At 44.9% G+C, this 27,396-nt stretch overlaps 1 protein-coding gene across 1 annotated transcript; it reads left to right on the forward strand.

Moving 5' to 3' along the window:
• Window positions 1–280: 280 nt before the first annotated feature.
• Window positions 281–25,832, forward strand: Anapc7 (anaphase promoting complex subunit 7). Its single transcript, XM_027414043.2, has 11 exons — window positions 281–495; window positions 5,019–5,205; window positions 5,548–5,667; window positions 12,491–12,602; window positions 13,146–13,299; window positions 14,761–14,903; window positions 17,876–17,993; window positions 20,817–21,013; window positions 21,909–22,133; window positions 23,138–23,288; window positions 25,142–25,832. Exons 1-11 carry the CDS (start codon window positions 395–397, stop codon window positions 25,329–25,331), a joined length of 1,698 nt encoding a protein of 565 aa, XP_027269844.1. The 5' UTR covers window positions 281–394; the 3' UTR covers window positions 25,332–25,832.
• The last annotated feature ends 1,564 nt before the right edge of the window (window positions 25,833–27,396 follow it).

Genomic DNA, 27,396 nt, shown 5'->3' on the forward strand with positions numbered 1-27,396 from the left:
GGGTTTCCACCACTGCTATATTTACCTTCTTTGTGATGGACTCCTGCACATTGTTCTTGCCTCGCAGAGGCATCCGCCCCTCGGGCTGGCTTTATTCCAAACAAAGCCACTATTCCTACCGGGGAGGCCTTCTCTCGCCTTGCCAGTCCTCAGCAAGGTTTACACTTTCAGACGGTGACGCAAGGTTGGCGAAAAAGCCCCTTCGCCTCACCAGCAATTCTTCTTTTTACGCAGGCTCGTCAGTAGCCACCTATATCCTGAGGGACTCGAAGGACCCCGCCGCCGCCGCCATTTTGGAACCTTCCCCGAGGCTCGCTCGGCTCCGCTCGGCTCGGCTCCGCTCGGCTCCGGGGAGTTCTGTCAGCTGCTGGGGTCCCCGCTGTCGCCGGGCAGGATGAGCGTGATAGACCATGTGCGGGACATGGCGGCCGCAGGGCTGCACTCCAACGTGCGGCTCCTCAGCAGCTTGCTGCTGACCATGAGTAATAACAACCCGTGAGTGGAGGCGGGGGGCGGCGGCCGGGGCGCCGGGGCTGAGGTGGCGGAGGAACGCCGTGGCCCCGCTGAGGAGGCTGGCGGGCGGCGAGGGCCTCTTCCGGCGGAGGTGGCCACGGGTGGACCGGCTCCCCGGGAACGGCGCAGCCCTCCTGCCGCCGCCCAGAGTCCCCCGAGTGTCAGACGCGGCGTAGGGACGGGGCCCCGGAACCGACAGCACCCTTGGCGGGCAGAGTGGCGCCTTTTTTAAAGTTCCCTTGCAGCCTTTTGAAAGGCCCGACGCAACTGCCTTATAAGTGACTCTTACAAACCGGGGCTCTTTGTAGCCCCGACTAGCCTGCAACAAGCTGCCTAGCCCAGGATGATCTTGAACTTACCACCCTCCCGCTTCCGTCTTCCAGAAGCTGGGGTCGCAGGTGTTTGCACCACCTTGCTCGGTGTTCTTGGGGTGCTGGGGTGCTGGGGGGTCGAACCCGGAACTTCTTGAGTGTCAGGCAAGCAGTACCAATTGAGTGACATTTTCTAGCCGGGTTGGCTGAATCTCAGATGAAGCACGAGACAGTTCTAAGTTCTAGCCCTGAGTGCTCCTTGGTTGGACCCTGCTTAAAAATTCCCCATCCTGCTCACTCTTTGTCGTGGCTTGCCAAGCCAACCGATTCCCTCCTTCCTCTGATTTCTTCTTGTGCCCCAGCTCTCACTGCAGGCCAACCTCCCGCGTTGTGTTTTCAGCTACTCCACTGCCCAGGCTGGTTCTCACCTCCAGGCATTGGTATCTGAGGCTCCTCTTCAGTCTTCACTTTATAGCTGCCTTCTGGTTCAGGTTTCAGCTCAAGTCGCTTCTTTTTTGTTTTGTTTTGTGTTTTCCAGACAGGGTTTCTCTGGGTAACTGCTCTGGCTGTCTTGAAACTTGTAAGACCAAGCTGGCTTCGAAATCACAGAAATCCACCTGCCTCTCTCCCTCCTGAGTGCTGGAATTGAAGGTGTGGGCCACCACCTCCTGGCTCTGCCCTAATCTTTATTCTTGTTTTTTGATTATGCTATATATAGCATTGTTTGAAGCACTTTGCTTTTCTAGCTAGACTAACTATAGCTAACCCTTGCTTTTTCTCATTAGGTTAGATTGTATTTCTTAGCAATAGAAGTGTTTAAGTTCTGACCTTAACGTTCTTTATACGTTGAAATGTTTTTAATAGACAATGTACTCACTGTTTAAAAAAAACACACAAACAAAAAATTCCAACAGGACTGGGAGGGCTGGCTGTAGGGGATGGCTTACAGGTTAAGAGCACTGACTGCTGTTCCAGAGGTCCTGAGTTCAATTCCCAGTAACCACTTGGTGACTCACTACCATCTATAGTAGGATCTGATGCACTCTTCTGGCATTCCAGTATACATGCAGAGTGTTCATACATAAAATATAGATAAATTAGAAAAAAAAACATAAAAACATAAAAAGAAAAGCTGGACTGGTGATGTAGCTTAATGGTAGAATACTTGGGTAGAATGTTTGAGGCTCTAGGTTTCATCATTAGCACTATCCCAAATAAATCCAAAAAGGGCAGGTTGGCTAAACACTACATAAAGTTATGTAGGAAACTCAAGAAGTGAAAGGTGCAGTTGGAATGGTTGTGGTTGTTGTCCTGAGGCTGGAGATGTAACTCAGACATGGAGAGCCCACCTAGCATGTATAAGGTCTTGAGTTCAATTCCCAGCAACCAGCACTCAGCCATCTATAATGGGATCTGATACCCAATTCTGGCACACAAGTGTACATGTAGATAGAACACCTTATACATAAAATAAATAAATCTTTTTAAAAAAAAATCATTAAAAGAAGGATACTGCTCTACCCACAAAGTGGTCAGTATTTATGCAGCATTGTAATGTATTTGCCTTCTAATGTGTCTGTGATGTATCTCTGTCATACATGAAAAACCTGTTTCCTTTGGAGAAGGAAGGGTAAAGTTCAAAATTGAGGAAGCAGCCCATCTATTTACTCATTCTCTGCTGTTTTAATGTTCTGTTGCCCCCCACCCCACCCCATCCCCAGTTTCTCTGTTCACTCTGGCTGTAAACTAGAAACTAAACTAGGTTAGGCTTAAACTCAGAGATCCACTTGCCTCTGCCTCCAGAATATTGGGATTAAAGACTTGAGTCACCATGCCCAGCTTTGTTTTGCTTTTTTAAGATAAGTTCTTGGTGTAGCTGAGGCTGACCTTGAACTCTTGATCCTTCTGCCTCTACCACTAAGTTCTGGGATTATAGATGTGTTCTATCACACTTGACTTTTAAAAATGATTTTTGGTTTTGTGCCTATGCATGTATACAAGTATACAAGCACACATAAAAAATAAAAAAAAAAATGTATTCTTAAAAAGGTACTACAGATCAGTGCCTGCCAAGGGAAATAGGATTAGGGGATGATTGCTAATAGACTCGGGAATTTCTTTTTTTTCTTTTTCTTTTTTTTTTTTTTACAACAAGAGGGTTTTTTTTTGTTTTATGCTTTTTTTTGTTTTTTTTTAAAGATTTTTATTTATTTATTATGTATCCAACATTCTGCTTCCATGTATATCTGCACACCAGAAGAGGGCACCAGATCTCATAATGGATGGTTGTGAGCCACCATGTGGTTGCTGGGAATTGAACTCAGGACCTCTGGAAGAGCAGTCAGTGCTCTTAACCTCTGAGCCATCTCTTCAGCCCCTTGGAATTTCTTTTTTTATGTGTATATGCCTGCACATATGTGTGTATGTGCACCATGTGTATGCCTGGTGTCTTCAGAGGCCACAAGAGGGCCTCAGATTCTTTGGAGGCCAGAGCTAGAGTTACAGGTAGTTGTAAGCTGCCTGATAGGTGTGCTAGGAATTAGACTTGGATCCTCTGCTGAAACCCAGATGCTCTTAACTGTGGGACCACCTCTAACCCCCTTTTTGAAACAGGGTCATAGCCCAGGCCAATTTTGAACTGATTATATAATCCAAGGATAGCTACTGGAATGCCTGGTCATTCTGCCTCTGCTTCTAAATGCTAGAACTACAGGAGTGTATGACCATACCTGGCAGTGGTATCTAGTTGTGGTTTTTTTTTTTTTTTTTTTTTTTTTTTTTGGTTTTGGTTTTGGTTTTGGTTTTTCGAGACAGGGTTTCTCTGTGGCTTTGGAGGCTGTCCTGGAACTAGCTCTTGTAGACCAGGCTGGTCTCGAACTCACAGAGATCCACCTGCCTCTGCCTCGCAAGTGCTGGGATTAAAGACATGCACCACCAACGCCCGGCTTAGTTGTGGGGTTTTTAAAAAGTACCTTTCCCTTTTTGAATTTATTTGAGACAGAGTCTTGATGTATAGTCTCAACTGTTCTGGAACTGGCTATATAGACCAATCTGGCCTTGAATTCAGAGATCTACCTGCCTCTGCCTTCGAGTACTGAGATTAAAGGCTTATGCCACTATGCCCAGTTCAGGTGCTTGGTTTTGTTCAGTATTTTTCTAAAAAGAATTTAAAGTGGTAAATTTTTTTCTGTCTAGAGTCTCTGCCCTGTGGTCAAATCATGGTTGCTGTCCTTTGGCCTTTGGCAATATTAACCTTATAATTTGAAGTTACCCTGAGGCAGTATAGGTGTGTGTAAACCAGTGCTAAACTGAGAGGCCTTTTGAGTAGACACAGGATCCATTCTGTAATCCCATTACTTCCAAGACAGAAGCAGGAGGACTGCTATAAATTCAAGACTAAAGTATCATTAGGTTCTATATTAAGAAAACACTAAATTGTACCAAACAAGAATATAGTAAGATAGTGTGCTAGATGTATTGGCCATATTTGCATGGTGTTCAAATGTTGTACCTCTCATTTAGCCACTTGCACTTAAGGTATACTAGCTTTTCTATAAGCTAACATTACAAGGCATTTTGTTAGGCTTAGGTAAGCACCAAGGTGTTTGTAGGTGTTTTTTGTTGTTGTTGTTGGTTTGGTTTTTTTTTAATTCTTTGGGGGCTCACCACCCAGCTCCCAGATAAATACACAAAGTCCTATTCTTACTTATGAATGCCCAGCCTTAGCTTAGCTTTTTTTCTAGCCAGCTTTTCTAACTTAAATTATCCCATTTCTCTTTAACTATGTTTTGCCTTTGGGCTTTTTATCTTCATTCTGTGTATCTTTCCTTCTTACTCCATGGCTGGCTGTGTGGCTGGGAGACTGGCCCTGGCTTCCTCCTCTCCTCCTTTTCTTGTTCCTCCTCTCCAGAGCCTATATTTCTCCACCTATGTATTCTTTCTGCTTGGCAGCCCCACCTATCCACCTCCTGCCTAGCTATTGGCTGTTCAGCTCTTTATTAGACCAATTTAGTGTTTTAGACTGGCAGCATGACACAGTTTTACAGAGTTAAAGAAATGCATCACATCTCTGCCTCATGAAACAGATAATTCAGAGCATAAGGGAACATAACATAGCAAACTAATATTCTACAACAGGTGTTCTTTCTAATTTTCAAAATAACCCATGTAGGATTTGCTTCCTTTGTTTTCTAGTGAGCTGTTTTCCCCATCTCAGAAGTACCAGCTCTTGGTGTATCATGCAGATTCTCTCTTTCACGACAAGGAGTACCGGAATGCTGTGAGTAAGTACACCATGGCTTTACAGCAGAAGAAAGCCTGGAGTAAAACTTCCAAAGTGCGGCCTTCAACTGGAAATTCTGCATCTACTCCTCAGAGCCAGGTGATAACGGAGAACTTGTTTGTTTATTTATTTCAGGTTTTCAAGACAGGTTTTCTCTGTGTGGGTAGCTGTAGCTGTCTAGGAACTCACTCTGTAGACTAACCTGGCCTCAAACTCACAGGGATCCGCTGCCTGCGTCTGCCTCCCGAAGGTGGGACTAAAGGTGTGCACCACTACTACCCAGCTGTATCCAGGTTTTTGGATGAGCTTTATTTCTTGATTGATTGTACATCTAGGATCAGAATTGCTAGGTTATAAGATTACTTACTCTGTTTAGTAGTTTTGAAGAACTGTCACACTGTTGAGATCATATTTTGAAGAGATGTTTTTATTATCTTGAAGTGTCTTCCATCTGAAATTGAAGTGAAATACAAAATGGCTGAGTGTTACACAATGCTGAAACTGGACAAAGATGCCATTGCTATACTTGATGGGATCCCTTCAAGACAGAGAACCCCCAAAGTAAGTTGAATTTTCCTTTTCCCCGGTTCTGTTCACCCTGCTTCATCCTGGGTGTTCCCTGTGTTTTGGGAAATCTGTATGATCGTTCTTCTCATGGCTGTCATCCCCCCTCCCACCCCCCCAAGATAGGGTTTCTCTTTGTAACAGCTCTGGCTAGGCTGGCCTCAAACTTACAGAGATCTGCTTACCTCACAAGTGCTAGGGTTAAAGGCATATTCCAACACAGCTCCTTAGGAGTGGGGTGGCGGTGGCGGTGGTGGCACAAGCCTTTAATCACGGCACTCGGGAGGTAGAGGCAGGTGGCTCTCTGTGAGTTCAAGGCCAGCCTGGTCTACAGAGTGAGTTCCAGGACAGGCTCAAAGCTACAGAGAAACCCAGTCTTAAAAAAAAAAAAGTGGAGTTGGGGTTCAGACAGATAAGACAGTTGAATTTTTTTTTTTTTTTTTTTTAATTTAAAGATTTTATTTATTGCTGGGCGTTAGTGGTGAACGCCTTTTCCCAGCACTGGGGAGGCAGAGGCAGGTGGATCTCTGTGAGTTCGAGGCCAGCCTGGTCTCCAGAGCGAGTGCCAGGATAGGCTCCAAAGCTACACAGAGAAACCCTGTCTCAAAAAAAAAAAAAGAAAAAAAAATTATTATTTATACAGTCTTCTGCCTGCATGCCAGCAGAGGGCACCAGATCTCATTCAAGGTGGTTGTGAGCCACCATGTGGTTGCTGGGAATTGAGCTCAGGACCTCTGGAAGAGCAGTCAGTTCTCTTAACTGCTGAGCCATCTCTCCAGCCCAGACAGTTGACTTCTTTAAGGAATCCTGAGAATTCAGTTAGGTATAGTGATACTCACCTATAATCCTAGCACTTGGGAGGTAGGAGCAGGAAAACTAGAAGTTCAAGGCTGTCCCAAAACAGAAAAACAATAGAAAATTGTTTGGTTTGGTTTTGTGGTACTGGAGATCCAACCTAGGGCTTCAGGCATGCTCAGCAAGCACTCATCACTGAGCTACAGCCTCGACCCTTTTCCTTTCATTTAAAATTTTTAACTTGGCGACAGAACCTCACTAAGTTACTCCGGCTGTCGTTAAACTGTGTAACCAGGACTGACTTGGACTATGACTCTCCCTGCCCCAGTCAACCTCGTAGTTGGGATCACAGACTTGTACCACCAGACCCAGCTACTCCTTAGCCTTTCTTCCTTTTCTTTTTCCTTTCTGTCGGTTTTTTCTTTTTCTTTTAAGATTTATTTGTGTGTGATTATGTGCATGTTCGTACAGGTGCTCACAGAGGCGTTGTATTCCCTGGAGCTGGAGTTAAGGTCAGTGTGAGCCATCTGACGTGGGTGTTGAGAACCAAATTTAAGTCCTCTAGAACGTCTGGAAGAGCTGCAGTGCTCTTAACCACTGAGCCATCTGTCCAGCCCCCTAAAGATTAAAAAAATACATATATATTTTTCAAGACATGGTCTCATTATGTAGCTCTGGCTGTCATGGAACTCACTGTGTAGACCAAGCTGGCCAGGAACTCACAGAGATTTATCTACTCCATCCCAAGTACTGGGACTAAAGGCATGCTCCACTACACCTTCCTAGATTTGTTTTTTTTTTAAATTATTTTTCATTGTGTATGTGTACCTACAGCAGCTAGGGGTGTGAGTTCCCCTGGATCTTGAGTTATAGGCAGTTGTAAACTACCTGATGTAGTTTTGAGTGCTGAGAACTGAACTTAGGTCCTCTGGAAGACCAAAACATGCTCTTAACCCTGAGTGCTCTTTTCTGCCCCTTGCTGACATTTCCTCCTGTCAGGATAATGATAAGAAGAGCAGGCACAAAAAACACTTTCTAAAGCTTCTTCCTGTTCTTTATTTAATGGTGAACTCATGTGGTAACAGGAATATATAATTGTATTAATCTTTCCATTTGTGAAATCAAAACTACAAGATTTCCTTTGGACTGGGGAGGTGGCTCAGTGGTTTGAATGCTTCCTATGAAAGCATGAGGAGCAGCATTTGGATGCTTAGCACCAATGTAAAAAGCCCTCTGTAGCACAAGTCTGTAGCCCCACAGTTGAGGTGACTACAGGCTGGCCAACCAGTGTAGTCAGATTGTCAAGCTCCAGTATCAGTAGACACGCAGCATTGATGTACATACATCGAGTGCTTGTTTGGTGCCCACTGAGATCAAAATAGGGTGTTGGATCCCTTGAAATGGGAGTTACTGATGGTTGTGAACTGCCATGTGGGTACTGGGAATTGAACACCGGTCCTTTGGAATAGCAGTCAGTGCTCTTAACTGCTGAGCTGTCTCTGGCCTTCTCTTTGCATTTTCAAAATGACCCCTAAAATGTACTACCTAAAGCCAAATAAAATAGTTTAATTTATAACATTTTATTATTTCAGTGTAGGCATCAGTGTGAATTAAATGCTGTATTAGACTTATATACTAGGTTTATAATTGGAACAGATGTTCTCTCCAGAGCTACTGTGTTGGGTATAGCTGGCATGCCAAGTTGCAGATAACTGAAAATATTAAAGATTCTTTTACTTTTGTGCTCTCACAGCCAGTGCTTTCCTCAGGTTAACAATCTTCCAAACACCAATTTGTGTTTAAGCTCTTAAATTGGGACATGGTCGTTTTCTCCTTGTACTTTTGGTTTTTCAAGACAGGGTTTCTCTGTATTGCTTTGGAGGTTGTCCTGGATCTCTCTCTGTAGACCAGGCTGGCCTCAAACTCACAGAGATCTGCCTGCCTCTGCTTCCCGAGTGCTGGGATTAAAGGTGTGCGCCACCAACACACAGCTTCTCCTTGCACTATTAAGATTATCTGTTCTTGTCATTTCTGTGTGTTTGTATCTATTTGTGTGTTATTGTGTGAGGTTTACTTGTACTTTAGAGAATATGCTGTACACTCTGTGTTAATGTGTGTCCTGTGCACTTGTGTGTTAGCTGCATGCTTATATGTTAGCATGTGCATTATATGTCTGTGTGTTAGTGTACTTGTCTGTGTGGGTGCATGTGGAGGCCAGAGGCTAATGTTGGGATGTCTTCAACCTTTTTTTTCCCCAGACAGGGTCTCTCACTGAACTTAGTGATCTATGTTTTTAGGCTAGATTGGCTGGCCATTGAGTTGCCAGCCCTAGGGTTATAGTTGCAAGCTACAGTACCCAACCGTTACAAGGGTCCTGGGGATTTGAATTCAAGAGACCTGTGATTGCACAACCAGCACTGTGCCTGCTGAGCCATCTTCCCAACCTCCATCTTTCTATATTTGTTGGTGCTTTTAGATTTTTCTCAAAATCTAATGAGTGTTTTGTTTTGGGTTTCATGCTTTATTTATTTATTTACTTTTACTTTTGTTTCGTTTTTGTTTGTTTGTTGTTTCGGGACAGGGTTTCTCTGTGGCTTTGGAGGCTATCCTGAAACTAGCTCTTGTAGACCAGGCTGGTTTTGAACTCACAGAGATCTGCCTGCCTCTGCCTCCCGAGTGCTGGGATTAAAGGAGTGCGCCATCAACACCTGGCTCTTTTACTTCATTATTATTTGTGTATAAGTGTGCATTGGAGGTCAGAGAGCAACTTTGAGTTGATTCTCTGCTTCTACTGTGGTTTCCAGGGGTTGAACTCAGGTTTCCAGGCCTATGCAGCAAGTGCTTTCACCTGCTTTGCTGATCTTGTTTAGGGTTTTTCTTTTTTTGTATTAAGTTTATTCATTTCTTTCTTCTTCTTCTTTTTTTTTTTTTTTTTGTTTGTTTGTTTGTTTTTGGTTTTTGGTTTTTCAAGACAGGGTTTCTCAATGTAGCTTTTGGAGCCTGTCCTGGAACTCACTCTGTAGACCAGTTTAGCCTCAGACTCACAGAGATCCATCCGCCTGCCTCTGCCTCCTGAGTGCTGGGATCAAATGCATATGCCACCACCAGGTTCATTATTTTTTATGTATGTATTTTGCTTGCATATATTTATATGCAGCATGTGTGTGCTTAGTGCCCATGGAGGTCAGAAGAGGGGAGGGTATCAGACCCCCAGGAAATTGCCAGGCAGTGGTTGTGCACGCCTTTAATTCCAGCATTCAGGAGGCAGAGGCAGGCGGATGGATCTCTGTGAGTTCGAGGCCAACCTGGTCTACAGAGTGAGTTCTAGGACAGCCAGGGCTACACAGAGAAACCCTGTCTGAAAAAAACCAAACAAACAAATAAGCAAACAGCCTGGAATAGAGTTACAGATGGATATGAGCCACCTGTGCATGGTAGGAAACAAACTTGGGTCTTCTGTAGGGGCAACAAATAATCTTAACTGCTGAGCAATCTCTCTAGCTTCCACGTTTGGGGTTTTTTGAGAAGTTTTCAATATGTAGCCCAAGTTAGCCTTGAACTAGTGATCATCTGCATCTGCCTCCCTAGTGCTGGGATTTAGGCATGTGCCACCATAACTGGCATAAAAATAGAGTTTTTAATAAGGGATTTCTTTGGAAATAGCTTTATCAGGTACCATATTTAAATTTTGGTGAAATGTAGATTTAAATAGTGTGGTTACCATTTGAGTCATGTCACCTCTGGAGGTCACTTTGAGTTTGATTTTTTTTTTTTTTTCTCAGTATGGTAAGTAGACAGTTCTAGTTTAAGTATTAGATAGGCCAGATTCTAGCCACTGGTCTGCCAGAAGTCAAGTTTTTTGTTTTCCTCAGTCTGTGTCATTTATTTTTGAGGGAGGGGTTTATCTGATCCTTCTTAAACAGCTATATCAAGTGTTGTAAGCTTGGTATAGTGGATCATACCTGTTATCCTGTCACTTAGGAAGCTGAGGCTGGAGGATTGCTGTAAGTTTGTGGCTAGCTTCATCTACATAGTGAGTTCCAAGCCAGTTTGAACTAATAAATAAGAAGCAACAACATCACTGGTGGAGAGTTGGCTTAGTGGCTAAGAACACTAGCTGGTCTTCCAGAGGTCCTGAGTTCAATTCCCAGCAACCATATGATGGCTCACAATCATCTGTAATGAGAATTGGTGCCTTCAGGGATACATGCAGACAGAACCCTATATACATAATAAATAATTTCAAAAAAAAAGAAGTAACAACATGAACAAAAAAAGCCAGATGTAGTGCATGTCTGCTATCCTTCACTCAGGAAGTGAGGCACAAGGGTCAGGAATTCAAGACCCTCATTAGGTACACAATGAGTTTGAGGCCAGCTTGAGCTTTGTGAGATCTTGTGTCATAAAACCAAATACAAACAGGGACTCAAGAGATGTCTCAACAATTAAAAGTATTTGTTGTTCTTTCTGGGGCCAGAATTTGGTTCCCAGCACCCACCTCAACAGCTCAAAACAGTGTAACTCCGTCTCCAGGGGATCTTCCATCTCTGCTGGCCACCAAAGGCACCCATGCACACCCACACACTCTCATGAACACAGACACACATTTATGCACGTAATAAAAATGAAGTCTTTTTTTTTTTTTTTCCCAAGACAGGAGGCTGTCCTGGAACTAGCTCATATAGACCTGGCTGGTCTTGAACTCTCAGAGATTCACCTGCCTCTGCCTCCCAAGTGCTGGGATTAAAGGTGTGCCACTACCATCCGGCTAAAATAAAGTCTTTTTAAAAATTTCAAAGATTTCAGCCAGGCAGTGGTGGTGCACATCTTTGATCCTAGCGCTCAGGAGGCAGAGGCAGGCAGATCTCTGTGAGTTTGAGGCCAGCCTTGTCTACAAAGCAAGTTCCAGGACAGGAGAAACCCTGTCTTGACGAAGAAAAAAAATTTTCTTTACTTTTTTTTTTTTTTTTTTTTTTTGAGTAAAGTTTTTTCTCAGCTGTTATTGATTCTCTGTGGATTTCACATCATGCATCCAGATTCCACTTATTTCCCCATCCCCTTGCTTCTGCCCTCTGCTTATTTTAAACAAAATTTAAAAGAAAAACCAAACAACAAAAAACAGAAAAACAAAATGAAAAAGAGTCTCATCATGGAAGCTGTAATGTGGCCTGCTGAGTCACACAGTTTACTCTTTAATCCATTCATCTTGTAAGTGTTCATTTCTGTGAGTCATTGGTCTGGATCAAGGCCTCTGGCTTCTGCTACACTACCAATAATGGGCTCCTCTTGGATATCCTGTTGTCCTGTGTTGTGGAAAATCCTGCAGTTTTGGATCTGTTGGTTTATCCCTTTCACATGCTCCAACAGTTCATAGGTGCTGTGGATGTTGGTGTGGATTAACTCATAGCTCTGGGAGACAGGGTTTGTCTGTTTAACAGCCCTGACTGCCTTGGAACTCTTTATAGACCAGGGTGACCTCGAACTCACAGAGATCACCTACCTCTGCCTCCCGAGTGCTGGGATCAAAGGCTACCAACGCCTGGCCTGGAGCCATTCATTTTTATTTTTTATTTTTTTAAAAGATTTTATTTATTTATGATGTATACAGTGTTCTGTCTGCATGTATGCCTGCAGGCCAGAAGAGGGCACCAGATCACATTACAGTTGGTTGTGAGCCACCATGTGGGTACTGGGAATTGAACTCAGGACCTCTGGAAGAGCAGTCAGTGCTCTTAACCTCTGAGCCATCTCTCCAGCCCCGAGCCATTCATCTTAACAAAAAAAAATCAAAGTAACTAAAATTCTGGGTCTGTGTTAATCCCAGAGGCAGCATCTTTGGTTCAGATATAAAGAGGTTGTTTGGGAGGAATAACAGAACTAGGAAAAGCAAAGATAATAGTTCTTTGTTTTGAGAAATGGAATCGGTCTTTATTAGTAGTTGGAAATAAAAATCAGAGCTTGCTCATGGTGAAGTACTTCCTTTTCAGATACACATGCTTTACTGTCCTTTGTTTTTTGTGTGTAGATAAACATGATGTTGGCAAACCTGTACAAAAAGGCTGGTCAGGAACGCCCATCAGTCACCAGCTATAAGGAGGTCCTGCGGCAGTGCCCCTTGGCCCTTGATGCCATTCTAGGTATAGAAAGTTTTCTGCCTCTTTCCTGGGGTATTTGCAGTCAGAGATGATTTCTCTCAATTATGAGTATGTATTAGATAGGGTAGTGCATTCTTTTAGATTTTAATTTTATTTTATGTCAACGAGAGTTTTGCCTATATGTATGTTTGTGTGTCTATAGAGGATAGAAGAGGGTATTGAAGCCCCAAGAACTGGAGTTGGGTATGGTTTTAAGTCATCCCGTGGGTTCTGGAAATCAAACCTGGATCCTCTGCAAGAACAGCAAATGCAAAAACAGCAAATAACTATTGAGCCATCTTTCCAGCCCTAGAATAGGCTTAAAACATTCAGAATATGTCAACTTTGAAATAAAGGGTAATACCTGTCTTTTAGGGTTAGGGTATAGCTCAGTGACAGCATGTGCTTAGCATGCTGAGGCTCTGACCTCTTTGTGTTGTGTGCATCTTGCTTAGACTAGGGAAGGCAGCTGTGCAGCCTGTTGTTTGTTGCACTGTGGGAGGAAAATGCTACGTCTCACCTTTCTCTTGCTTTTGGGGGGGTTAGGTTTGTTGTCTCTTTCTGTAAAAGGTGCAGAGGTGGCATCAATGACGATGAATGTAATCCAGACTGTGCCCAACCTGGACTGGCTGTCTGTGTGGATTAAAGCCTATGCTTTTGTGCACACTGGAGACAACTCAAGAGCGATCAACACCATCTGGTGAGAGCCAAGTTGTAAACTCTGGTGGTTTTGATGGGTGGCATGGTGTTCTGAAATATGTAACATCTTACGATATAGCCTGGCTTGCCCTTGAATTGGCCTCAGCGTCCCTAGTCCTGGGATTATAGGCATGAGCCACCAAGTCTGGCTTAATCCAAGGATCGTAAGGCCCTTTCCTTGTCTGGAGATCTGATGTATTTCTGGGAAATCAGAAAAGGTGGATGCTTACTACTGCTTGGCACTGCAGCCAGTCATCTTTGTGCAGTGTTTTCTAATGTACTGAAGGGCTGCAGATGTAACAAACTTTGGAACCTGTAAAAATGAAAAGCTAGGTTGAGTTCCGCTCTGTTGATGTGAAGATGGCCACCATCAGAGAGCAGCCTGGTGTGGCTGGCATGTTCATGCCTTTTTGTTTGGAAGATAGATGTGTTTATTGTAACACCTGACAGCAACTGGGGTTTCTTTTTGTTCCAAGTCCTAGCACAAAAAGCTGTGTTTTTTTTTTTCCAGTCATTAGTAGCTGTCACTTGTGAATGGCATATAAAATCATGTATTCTATGTTGTCCTCTTAAAAACTATAACCTTGCTGGGCATGGTGGTACACACCTTTAATCTCAACACTCAGGAGGCAGAAACAGGCTTGTCAGGTCTACATAGTGAAACCCTGTCTAAAAACCAAGGAAAGGAAAAACATAACCAGAAAGTTCTTTGTAGATGTGTTATATTTGAGACAGACATACAGACACACACACCATTTCATTGTATAACTTTATACCATTTTATTTATTTAATTTTATGTGTATGGTTGTTCTGTCTGCATGTATGTTTGTATCCCATGTGTGTGCCTAGTGCACAAAGGCCAGAAGAGGGCATTGGATTCCCTGGGGCTGAAGTTATGGAAGCTGCTGTGCTAGTACTGAGAATTGAACATGGGTCCTCTGCAGGGGCATCTGATGTTCTTAACCACTGAGCTTTGCTTCAGCTCCCTATGTAAAAAATGACCATTGCACCTAGGTCATTTTTAAAGTTTTTAAAATTACATTTGTATTTATTTATTGCTCATGGGCACATGTGCTTGTGCAGAAGTCAAAGGATAACTTGAAAGAGTCAGTTCTCTTCCTTCTACCATGTAGGGCCCAGGGATCAAACCCAGATCATCAGGCTTAGTGACAGGTGCCACCCTTACCTGTTGAGCCATCTTGCTGGCTCACCAAAGTTTGTTTTAATTATTATTATAGCTAGGAGTTGTACTGCCTGAGTATACATATCAGGACTTGGGAGGTAGAGGTAGGAGGATCATGAGTTCAAGGCCAACCTGGATAATATAGTAACCCTACCTCAAAAAACAAAACCAAAAATCCAAAAACCCGAAAAGTATGTCATCTATATGCCCACCCCCCAAATGCAATGATTAAAGCTTTGTAACAAATTCTAAGGGTTTAGTATTTAATATCTTTTAAGTTCACTAGAGAAAAAATCCTTACTGCGAGACAACGTGGACCTGCTGGGGAGCTTGGCAGACCTGTACTTCAGAGCAGGAGACAGTAAGAACTCCGTCCTCAAGTTTGAGCAGGCGCAGATGTTGGATCCTTATCTGATAAAAGGTGAATCCTGGGGCCCTAGAGTGTCTGTAAAGGGCAGCTAAGAGGAAAGGCAGAGTGTGGCGTTGGCACCTGGCGTTTCTTGTTTTTTGTTATTATTGTTGCTTCTAGGCTTATTTTTATTTATGTGTAAATGTCTCTCTGTATGGTGGGCATGTACATATGAGTGCAGTGGCCTTAGAGGCCAGAGGTATCAGATTCCCCAGGAGTTGGAGTTATGACCCATGTGACATGGGTGTGGGAATCCACTCAGAGCATATGAAGAGCAGTACATGCTCTTGACTGCTGAGCCATCTCTTCAGCCCCTTATTTTTTATTGTTTGAATAAAGGGTCTCATGTAGCCTTGAACCTGGCTTTGAGTTCTTGATTCTTTTGCTTCCACCTCTCGAATGTTGGCTCACAGGCATGCACTGTTTTTCAGGACAGCCTCTGTGAGGCTCACTTACTGTAGCAGTCCTCTCCCTGACCTGGCGTATGTCTCTAACACTTAGCTAATACTATTCTGAGTGGTTGTTTGACTTGAATTCAAGTGTTTTCTCCTCATAGACCATTGCCAAGCTTTTTTCTTTTAAGGGGTATCGTGCCCCATTCCCCCATGAATTAAAATTGATGACGTGGCTGACTGGTGGCATCAGCAGAATCCTAATGTCCTTTTAGGGACTTTGGTTTTACTCTGTCCTTAGTATAATTGCAAAGAAGTGGGGGACAGATATTAAGAACAGGATAGAGTGGTTAAAGTGTCATCATCAGAGACAGCCACTGATCTGGAAGCAGTTGCAGGTGAAGGAACAAGGCACAGTGGTTTGAGGGGTGGGGGAGGCCGGCAGTTTGAAGAATGGAATGCTCAGGGATACAGGGGAGTGAGACGTAAAGACCCAGCAGAGGCCAACGGGAGAATACACCTTGGGGTAATAAACAGGCTTTTAGATTCATAAAGAATGACGGAATGATAATTCTAACACTCTGAACACTAAGGTAGGATTATGAGGTCAAGGCTAGCTACACAGTGAGACCCTGACTCTACCAAACAAAGGATGACTGAGTGTGAAGGGACCTTCCCAAGTATTCAGATGAGGGAACAGTCTAGAAAGTGTGTTTGTGCAAGGTCTTCCCCTGTCTGGTGTTTATTTCTCTTCTCTACACCGCACTAGTAATCTCAGCACTTGGGAGGTAGAAAAAGAAAGGTCAGTGGTTCAAGTTCATCTGGCCATTGTGGGCTGCTGGAAACTCTGCCTTAGACCTACCTACCACCAAAGAAATACAGAGAGAGAGAAGTCAACAGTGGTGGCGCACACCTTTAATCCCAGCACTCAGGAGGCAGAGGCAGGCGGATCACTGAATTTGAGATCAGCCTGGTCTGCACAGTGAGTTCCAGGACAGCCAAGGATACACAGAGATATTTCCTGTCTGGAAAAATCAAAAATCAACAACAACATAAACAAAAAAGTAAAAAGAGAGAGAGAGAGAATAATTCAGAGTTTTAGAAATAATAGCCCGGTGGCACTGGTAGCTTGGACTTCGATACTTACATCCAAAACCCAGGCTAGCAGGAGTGTGACTGGGAGAGGACTGGGGATTTGAAGGAATGGCAAGGAAGAACAGTAGGTAGAGAGAGGTGCATGAGAGTCAGCATGGGCCTTTATAAACCATGAGGAAGGGAGGGTTTAAGTGGAAGACAGGTGGCATTCCCTGATGAACTACATTCTAGAATAAAACAGCTTTTTGGGGCATAGGCCAGGCCATTTTATTTATTCATTTGTCTGTTTATTTGAGACTGGGTGTTTTCAACATAGTAAACATGAGATGGGTGAGAGCAGTTAGGTAACAGCGTTATGTGATGCCTTCTGGGGACATTTTCTGGGATGTTGTTCACCACACTACAGATTTAGGGACAGACAGTTCTTGAAGTGACAGAGATTCAAGTTGTGATGTAGGACCTGCTGCTCCTGTGCCTACCTGTCTCTCCATCTTTCGTTCTTTCATGTGTGTGGTTTCTGCCTACAAGTTTACGTTCAGCATGTGTGTGCAGGAGCCCCCAGAGGCCAGAAGAGGACCTTTCTTGTTTTCAATGGTTTACTGTTTATTGATGCAGTCATTTGGAGAGGGGGGTCTCTTGTAGATGAGGTTGACCTTGAACTTCTGCTTTTCCTGCTTCCAGCTCCCAAATGCTGGGATTATTGGCCTGTGCCACCATCCCAGTTTATGTGGTGCTAGAAACTGACCCTGAGCTCCGAGCATGCTGGGCAGGCACTCTCCCAACTGAGCTGCATCTTAAGCCCTGGCTGTTCTGGAACTTAACTCTGTAGACCAGGCTGGCCTCTAGCTCACAGAAATCCTCCTGCTTCTGTCTCCTGAGTGCTGGGATTAAAGGCATGTGTCACCCACACCCGGTTTATTTAATTTCTAAAATTAAATTATATGTGTGTATGAGCGGGCACACGCACACACAATGTCAGAGGGCAACTTTGGGGAAGCGGTCTACCATGTGGGTCCCAGAGATTGAACTTTGATTCATCATGCTTGGTGACAGTTTTACCCACAGAGCCATTACACAGGCCCTTCTCAGACTTCTTGTTAAATTTCTGTGTATGAGTGTTCCCCTCGTACGTGCCTGTTTCCTCAGAGACTAGATCCCTGGGACTGGGTTACATTTGGTGTGAGCCTCCACGTGGATGCTGGGGACTGAACCTGAGCCTCTGCAAGGTTTTTTGTTGTTGTTATTTTGTTTTATTTTGTTTCGAGACAGGGTTTCTCTATGGCTTTGGAGGCTGTGCTGGAACTCACTCTAGGTTGGCCTCGAACGAGATCCACCTGCCTCTGCCTCCCGAGTGCTGGCATTAAAGGCATGCACCACCAGCACCCAGCACAAGGGTATTCTTGACTGCTGATCTGTTTCTCCCGCTTCCTTTGCCTTTTCTGAGGGCCTTTTCCTCTTTGGTAGAAGAGCCTCTTTTTACTATGTCCTTTCTTTCAGGAATGGACGTTTACGGCTACCTCCTGGCACGAGAAGGGCGACTAGAGGATGTGGAGAACCTTGGCTGCCGCCTTTTCAACATTTCTGATCAGCATGCGGAGCCCTGGGTGGTCTCTGGGTATGCTTATTCCTCTTAGTTTCAGTCCAATTTTCAGTCTGTTTTTTTAAAGAGATTGTTTTTCTCTGTAAGAGAATATAAGTTGAAACAGGAATAATAGTGGTGCAAGCTTTTATTCCTATCATTCAGGAGGCAGATGCCTCACAGATCCACTCACAGGTGGATTTCTGTGAGTTCCAGGCTAGCCTGGTCAACATAGCAAGTTCCAGTCAGTCCAGGCCCCATAATTAAGACCCTGTCTTTGTTTTATTTATTTATTTTTTTTTTGTTTTTTGTTTTTTCGAGACAGGGTTTCTCTGTGTAGCTTTGGAGCCTATCCTGGCACTCACTCTGGAGACCAGGCTGGCCTCGAATTCACAGAGATCCGCCTGCCTCTGCCTCCCAGTGCTGGGATTAAAGGCGTGCGCCACCAACGCCTGGCAAGACCCTGCCTTTAAACAAAAAGAGAGAATATAAATTGAAATCACAGTCATGAGACCTGAATCAATCAGGGTGTGCCTGTGACTTTAGGTAGGCATTTATTGACTCTTCTAAGTATGTTTTCTCATTTTGAGATTAAGATAATGATCTCAACTTCAAGGCTTATGAACAGACATGATGCATTGTGTTTAGTAGGCCTCATTCAGAGAGAAAACCGTCAGCACTGACCTCACATAGATGGAAATAAAACCATAGTGACAAGGTGGCTTTATAAGAATGCTTATCCTGATGTCCTTAGAGTCCTTTAATGTTTTTTTTGTTAGTTTTGTGGTTTTTTGTTTTTAATTTTTTTATGTGATTTTTTTTTTTTTAATGTGATTGGATGTTTTTCCCTGTGTGTATGTCTTTGTACCACATAAGTACCTGGTGCCTGCGTAGGCCAGAAGAGGGTGTGATCAGATTCCCTGGATGGCTGTGAGCTGTCGTGTTGTCAGACCGTAGTTCTCTGCAGGAGCAGCAGCAAGTGCTCTTAAGTACTGAGCTCTCTCTCCAGCCCCTTGAGGTTTTTGTTTGTTTGTTTTGGTTTATCAAGACACAGGGTTTCTCTGTGTAACCCTAGCTGTCCTGGAACTCACTCTGTAGACCAGACTAGTCTCGAACTCATAGAGATCTGCCTACCTCTGCCTCCTGAGTGCTGAGACTAAAGGCGTGTGCCACCACAGAATCTATGTCTCAAACTGTGATGGATAATTTTTGGTAACCTCATTGGCCCAATCCCAGTAGTGTTCTCTTAGCCTTGGCACTCTGGTTATACACTCTCTTGATGCTTGGCAGGGAGCTGTGTTTGCCATAGGTCGACTTCTGAAGGTGATAGGCATTAGAGAGCTACAGGAATGTTGTTACTACATTGTTTAGCTACACAGTGTGTGCATTTTATTGCAGCACTTTCCAAAGGATGATGTTCGTCATCTTTCCTCATTTTCTTTCTGCTCCTGAGACCAAAGAGCTGCTCTTGCTGTTTTGAAACAGAGTCTGCCTATGTAACCATGGCTGTTCTAGAACTTAATATATAGACCAGGCTAGCCTTGAGATCAGAAAAGATCCTCCTTCTGTGTGACACCATGCTAGGCTGGCCTTTGATTTTTGAGAGAGTCTCATGTACCCTAAGGCTGGGACTACTGTGTAGCTGAGGCTGGCCTTCTGATACTTTTTTTTTTAATTCTTCGAGAATTTTGTACATTGTATTTTGATTATATTTACTCCAGAGTCTTCTTAATTCCTGTCAGATCCATCCTCCTACCCCATCTCCAACTTGATATTCTCTTTCTTATTTTTTTAATATGTTTTATTTTATGTGCATTGTTGTTCTGCCTACATGTTTGTCTGTGTGGGGCGTGTCAGATCCCTGGAGTTACAGATAGTTATGAGCTGCCTTGTGGGTGCTGGGAATTGAACCAGGTCATTTGGAAGACTTAACAGCTGAGCCATCTCTCCAGCCCCCTCCTTTTTTTTTTTTTTTTATTTAATAAACTTTGGCACCAGTTTGTGCTCTCCATATACTTTTGGGAATAGGGCAGTGCAATAGCGTGTAGTCCACCTGCAGGAGCCTCTTCCTTTCTCCAGAGCCATCATCTGTCCATAGGCCCTCATTTAGAGGTGGGATCTCATGAACCCCAACCCTTCCATGCCAGAGTGTTGATTCTGTGCAAGCACCACAGCTAGTGGGTCCAGGATGCAGCTGTTCTGTTGTGTCTAGAACACACTGTTTAGCTCCAGTCCTCCCAGACTTCTGCTTCTTAGACTCTTTCTGCCCTCTTCCACAATGGTCCCTTAGAAGGGGGATGTGACATAGTTATCCCATTTGTGGCCAAGCACTCTGGTCACTTAGTGTTCACTGCAGTTTGATTTCTGAGCCTCTTGACTCTACCTTCCACATACCAGGGGTCCTGGAGCACCTGCTATGCCTGTGTGAGATGCCCCTTGGAGGTGATACTTAGTTGGTTTCTGTTTGTTTTGTTTTGCTTCTTTACTGATCTCTGTGTTGTAGCTGTAAGCATACTTGGTAGCTGGCTTTCTCTGATTGTGGATGAAGCTTTCTAAAAAACGTTTTTATTACATTTTATTTATTGTGTGTGGATGTGTCAACACCTGACACATATGTGGAATTCGTAAGATCGCAAGAGTGGTTCTCTCCTCCCTGTGTAAGGTCTTAGGAACTGAACTCAAGTCATCAGGCTTAGCTGCAAGCACCTTTACCCTCTGAGCCATTTGGACAGCTTTTTGTTTTTTGTTTTGTTTTTAATGACAGTTTGTCAACTTCCCAAATGTTAGTGTTACAGGAATTTGCCACCCAGCCTGGCATTAAGGCTTCTCTCAAATAACTTCTAGTGTTTTTTTCCCTAGGTGCCATAGCTTCTATAGCAAGCGCTACTCTCGGGCCCTATACTTGGGCGCCAAGGCCATTCAACTGAATAGCAACAGCGTCCAAGCTTTACTACTCAAAGGAGCAGCACTTAGGAACATGGGCAGAGTCCAGGAAGCTATAATACATTTTCGGGAGGCTATAAGGCTTGCACCTTGTCGCTTAGACTGTTATGAAGGTAAGACAGTAAACTGCCAGTGTGACTCTGTGGGCGTGACAGCTCCACCAGGTGAAGGTTTTGTTAGGTCAGAGCCTCCCAGTTTGGTTATGTGTTAGAGTCGTGGTGGCCAGGGAAGAGCAGTTTTAAAAACCAGACAGAGTCTCTCCAGCATTGATTGCTTGGTTGATTTCTTTTAAACATTTTTATTAATATTTTTTTTGAGACAGGATGTTGCTGTAGCCTAGCAGAGCTGTGCCAGGTTTAGCAACATTTGGTGACTGAGTCACCAACACTGAAATAGCTCTTACAAGATTCTGTTCCTCTAAAACATTTTTATAAGAGTTTAAAAATAAGCTCAGTAGTCTGTCTCGTAACAGGAAGATGAGTTCAGATTTGAAGAGAAAAATTTGAAGTTGGAAGGAATAAAAATCTGCTTATATAGTCAGAGGCTATGCTGGGTCATTTGCAGCCCCATTGGGTCATTAGAATGGAGGAAGGTGTTACTGGACTGTGATAGTGCACGCCTTCATCCCAGCACATGGGGGCAGAGGCAGGTAGATCTCTGAGTTCGAGGCCAGCCTGGTCTACAGAGTGAGTTAGGACAGCTAAGGCTACACAGAGAAACCCAGTCTCAGAAAGAAAAAAGAGAGAGGAGAGAGAGAGAGAGAGAGAGAGAGAGAGAGAGAGAGAGAGAGAGAGAGAGAAAAGAAGAGAGAGAAGAGAGAAGAGAAGAGAGAGAAGAGAGAAGAGAACGGAGGAAGGCGCTGCAGGGTGGGTGCAGCTGCCTGAGTGGGAGAGCATGGTGAGGGGTTTGGGTTTGGTGGGGTTGGCCTGTGGCACAGTGTCTCTGCTTTGTTTTAGGTCTTATAGAGTGCTACTTAGCTTCTAATACAGTGTCTCTGCTTTGTTTTAGGTCTCATAGAGTGCTACTTAGCTTCTAGCAGCATTCGAGAAGCGATGGTGATGGCCAACAATGTTTACAAAACTCTAGGTGCAAGTGCACAGACTCTTACCCTGCTAGCCACCGTGTGTCTGGAAGACCCTGTGACACAGGAGAAAGCCAAAGCTTTGTTAGATAAAGCTCTGGCCCAGAGGCCGGACTATGTCAAGGCCGTGGTGAAGAAAGCGGAACTGCTCAGTGAGTGCACACACTGGGGTGTTCTTTGTGGTTGTTGTGACCCTCATCTCTCGGGGGGACACTTAAGATGGTGGAGCAGGTCTGCATCTGCTAGAAGAGTGCCTCACATAGATCACAACCAGACCTGGTTTAGAACTGCTTAGATTGGTTTAAACTAGCTAAAATCACTTGGTAGCTATTCAGCTCATCTTGTTTAGTTTTGAACTAGTTTAGTCTGAATACAGTTGAGTTTAGTCAGTTTGAACTGTTCTGAGCTGACTGGATTCTTCTAACCTTCTCTTAGCTTTGTTCTTGCTCCTGGCATAATTGTATGTTTATATGATATATGAAAAAGCTGTTTTGGCTCGTGGTTCTAGTGCAGGGCCAGTGGTCTCATTTGGTGCTGGCCTTTGTGCTGGCATCTGGATTCCAAAGGCAGCACAAGATACTACATGAGTAGGAACAACATTTGTTCATAATAAACTCCTGTATTTGTGCTGGTTTAGGAAATAAAATTGAATTTGGCTTTTTTGGTAGCAGCTCTGACTGTTCTGGAACTTGATTGTAGACCAGGCTGGCCTTGAACTCACAGAAATTTGCCTCCCTGGTTCTGGAATTAAAGGCATGTGCCACCATGCCCCCCCCCCCATCTTTTGTTTTTATTTGTTTAAAATGATCTAAAGATTCAGGGCACAGACTCAGTGGCTCAGGTAAAGGTATCATCAAGGCTGACAACCTCAGTTCAGTCCTCAGGGTCCACATGATAGGACAGAACCAACTCCCACGAATTGCCCTCTGACCTCCACTCCTATGCTGTGGTATACTTACCCCTTTTCACATAAATTAATGTAATAAAACATTTTTAAAAGACTCAGTACTCATTATACCCATTTCCCAATGAAATAAAGACCATGTGCCCCTCAGGAACATTGCAGTCCCCTTTAGGGGTGTCTCTGAAGAAGTTGTCCTATCGTGGCCGGTGTGACTTGCACTGGCTGAGCAGTGAAGATTGTCTTTCTCTTTAGGCAGGGAACAGAAATATGAAGACGGAATTGCTCTGTTGAGGAATGCCCTGGCCAATCAGAGCGACTGTGTCCTGCATCGGATCCTGGGGGACTTCCTGGTAGCTGTGAACGAATACCAGGAAGCAATGGACCAGTACAGTATCGCACTGAGGTGGGTACTCAGCCTCCTGTGGGGCAGGCATGAAGGTAGAGGAGGCACACACTTGCTGTGCCCTCAGCTGAAGGCAGGCTAAGAATAGTAAGTAGTTTGTGAATTCATGACTTGTGACATATTTTCCAAAAGCATATTAGCAGAATTATAGAGATGCTACAGTCTTCTCCAGCCCACATCCATGTAATCCCAGACTGGTTTCTACAGATGTTGCTGTGCCTGCCCCCAACACCATGACTTTATACGGTTATGTCTCTACTTTCTATAATAATTAAAAACTTAAATTCTGAAGTTTGAATACAGCTTTTACCCATCATCTTGGTCAGAATACTAGCTAATTCCTTGTCTATCTACCTTACTGGGTATTAAGTGACTGTGTTAGGGGCTAGAAATGGTTCTTGCCACATAATCCTAAAGACCCAAGTTCGGTTCTCAGAACCCACATAAAGTTGCACACACACTAATTAATAACACTAATAATAATAAATCTAACTTTTGAAAATAAATGGCTGAATGAGAATTCAAAGTATTCAATAAAAAAGCTCTTAGCAGTGTATCTGGTATGAAGTAAATTTAGTCATTCGTACGGAGGAGTGCAGAAGTGGGTTTCATGAGGTTTGAGAAGAATGTGTCTTAGGTATAGCAAGGCTCTGTCCTCATCAGGTCACATTCATCTGTTTACATGTCCTGTAGATAGCTGAGTTAGTGCTCTGAGCACTCAGTGACACTTGCAGTACTCAGAACTCTTCCATGTAGTCTTGGGTGTGCCCAAGTGTTCGAGCCTCTGTGTAAGCCAGAGTTTCATGGAAGGTTTGGGTAAGGAGGAGCTGTAACAGACTACCTGTGTCTGTGAGCAGGAGCAGGATTCAGCGTGGCCTGCAATGAGAAGTCAAGCACCAGGTTTCACTGGAGGTGTTTGCTGCCTCACTGACTGCCCTGGGTGATCATCACTAGAGAAAGGCTGCTTAGTGGCTGGGGACTTGCTTCAGTGGGGGAGTGCTTGCCTAGCATGTGCAAGGCCTGAGCTTTATTCTACAGTACTTCCTTTTGGTTTTAGGAGCCAAATAAATGAGGATTCTAGACCGTTCAGCTTTGTGGGGTTGCTACTAATAAAAATGCCTTGGTCATGGGTCTATCCTCAGGACTTAAAATCAGTTCCATGGTGTAGCATGTAGCATTAGTTAACTGCAGTCCTTTGATAACATGGAAAAATGTCACACTTGGAAGTGTAACTCTTTTCCTTGAGGCAGGTTGTATGATTGATTATGTACCCGAGGCTGACTGTGGTACTCTGATCCTTCTTCCTTCCTCCAAGTGGTGTTACTACTGGCATGTGCCCCTGTGTGTGGCTCCCGCCAGCAGAGTGCTAGGAGTGACTGGGAGAAGGTTGAAGAACTTTAGTGGGGACAAACTTAAATTAAGAATTTTTAATTGCAATGTTAGCCATTTTTAGTGACTTTATGTGTATGAGTGTTCTGCCTGCATGTTTGTGCACCATGTGTGCCTGTTTCCCACAGAGGTTAGAAGAAGGTGACTGATACCTGGGAACTGGGGTCACAGGTGGTCATAAGTTACCATATGGGTGCTGGGAACTGAACCCAGGTCTCTGCAGGAGCAACAAGTGCTCTGAACTGCTGAGCCACCTCTCTAGCCCCCTCAAGTTACAATTTCTAAAACTTAGGACGATGCCCCTTTTCAGTTCTGATGGACTCCCTGGACCTAGCCTTGGAAGCCACAAATCATCTGCATCATATCTGACCCTAGTGTCTGACTGCTGGGCCAGCTTGGTGACAGAGCAGTCGCAAGGAGCAAGGTAGAGACTTAGGCCTCTCTTTTGTTTTGTTGTTCCTTAGTTTGGACCCCAATGACCAGAAGTCTCTAGAGGGCATGCAGAAGATGGAGAAGGAGGAGAGTCCCACAGATGCCACGCAGGAGGAAGATGTGGACGACATGGAAGGGAGTGGGGAAGAAGGGGACCTGGAGGGCAGCGACAGTGAGGCAGCCCAGTGGGCTGACCAAGAGCAGTGGTTCGGCATGCAGTGAAGGCCCAGCAGCAGCCTCTGCTGATTCCTAGACAGAAGGCCGGATGCTGTGGAAGGATGCTGTGCTCATGGCAGGAGTCCCTGCCTGTTTCCTCCATTTGTAGTCGGGACTTCAGCCTGATCGCTGTCCTTCCTGCTTTGCTGAGGACTGAGAGGACCCAAGCTGCAGGCTTACAGGCTCTGGGTGGTTCTGATGTACCGAGCGGAGGACACTTTTTTCTTTACATGAATGGGTTCACGAGACTGACCCACCCTCCCAAGGGCATAGGCAAGGGTGGCCCTGACAGAGGTGTCTGGTTCTGGGAGTCACAGTCTTGGGCCCACCACACTCCCTGGTAGTGACAGTGTTCTGGTGGTGCTGTGACTGCTTCACTGATGGCAGAGCAGGGCTTGGCCTCAGCTTGGGCAGGTCTGGAAGCAGCATGAAGGGAGCATGGCCACACACAGGGCCAGTTTAACTAATAAAACTGTTGAGTGGTGTCACGGTGGACACCCTTTCACAGACTCTTCCTTCCGTCTCCTGGTCAGAGACAGCCATGCAGCCCTAGAACAGTTTGCCATAAACACTCCCCCTTTCCTCCCATGTGCTGGGAGGGAGATCCCTGACACTTCACACAGGCCAGCCTGGCTCTTCACTGAGGCCCTGAGGTCAGGGCCTGATTTCAGCCTCTGTTCTGAAACAGCTACTGGGAACAGGTTGCCTCACCCTCCATCCTGGGCTCTGCAGGTGGATGCCTTTCAGGATGCAGACCAAGGTGCTAGAAAGTTGGTGCACATGAAAGATTCATTGTTAAGTGAACAGTGGTCAACTTGAGAATGTCTGTCACTGCAGTGGAGGTGTGTCAGGGTAGCCTGGTGGTAACACAGACTGGAATCTTGCACTTGGAAGGCAGAGGCATGACAGTTCCACATAGCTGAGCTACACAGAAAGATCTGTCTCGAGACACATACAACGTAAAATGGACCATGTCCTGAAGTGTCTTAGGATGAGCCTCAGCCTGTGCACACTACCTGCCCCAAGCCATCCCGGAGGCTCCCACGGGCAGCATGTAGTGGTGCTTTTCCCAATGGCCTCACCAGCAGCCACCAGTCGGGCCTGAAAGAGGAGGCAAAGCCCTTGAGCACAACTTGAACCCAGCTCATCCTCCTGCCTTCACGTCAGGCTGGATATGCACAGGGCAGGGTGGATCTTCACCTCCCCTCAGTGTCCTGGAATCCCTCCCCTTCCAGCATGTCACTCATGCAGGGAGCCTTGGGGGCTCTGTGACCCTCCATCCCAGCTGGACCCCTCAGGTCCACATTTGGCCCTTTCAAAGATAGTTGGCTTTGGCACTGTTACAACAGAACATCAGGACCGGGAGCCCTGTGACTGTCCGCTCCAACTGCTTGCTGAGTGACTATGACCTTGTGGCATCTGGGGTCTTAGCTGGGGTGAAGTGTTTGTGCTAAGCTCTTGTTACTCCCCACCCATCTGTGGGGGCAGCAGCTCTGAGTGCTTGCTTACCTCTGCAGCCTCCTAGACTTAGGATTCAGCAAGCAGGAGACCCTGGCACAGCGCTGTGACACTGTCTTAGTCACTTTTCAGTTGCTATGAAGAGACATCATGACCACGGCAGCTCTTAATGGAAGAAACAATTGAGGGCTTACGAGTTCAGATGTCCCATTATCATCATGGCAGGTGGTGTGCAGCAGCCACTGAGCTTTTGGATGTTAGGAATAAAGCATAACTGGCTGGGACTGCAGGTGTCAGGTCCCTGGTCCCACGGTGGGACCTCAGGAACGAGGTCCTGGGGTGGGTGATGGATGGCGGGTAGATGGGGAAACAGACCAGTAGATGTGACTCATAATGAAAGTTTTATTGAGGGGGAGGTGAGAAAATAAGGAAAGAGAAAAGAGACACAGAGGACAGAAGAGAAGGGGTGGGAAGACAGGAAAGGGCGTGTCTGCCCTTTAGAGGAAGGGGGCAGGGAGAACAGAAGTGGGTGGGCTTTTTCTTTTAAAAAGCCAGGGTACATACACCTGCCATGCGCAGGTGGGTGAGAGGTGGGGCCAGGTTTGCCTGGATT

The sequence above is a fragment of the Cricetulus griseus genome, chromosome 4 (assembly GCF_003668045.3).
Source record: "Cricetulus griseus strain 17A/GY chromosome 4, alternate assembly CriGri-PICRH-1.0, whole genome shotgun sequence".
Lineage (NCBI taxonomy): Eukaryota > Metazoa > Chordata > Mammalia > Rodentia > Cricetidae > Cricetulus > Cricetulus griseus.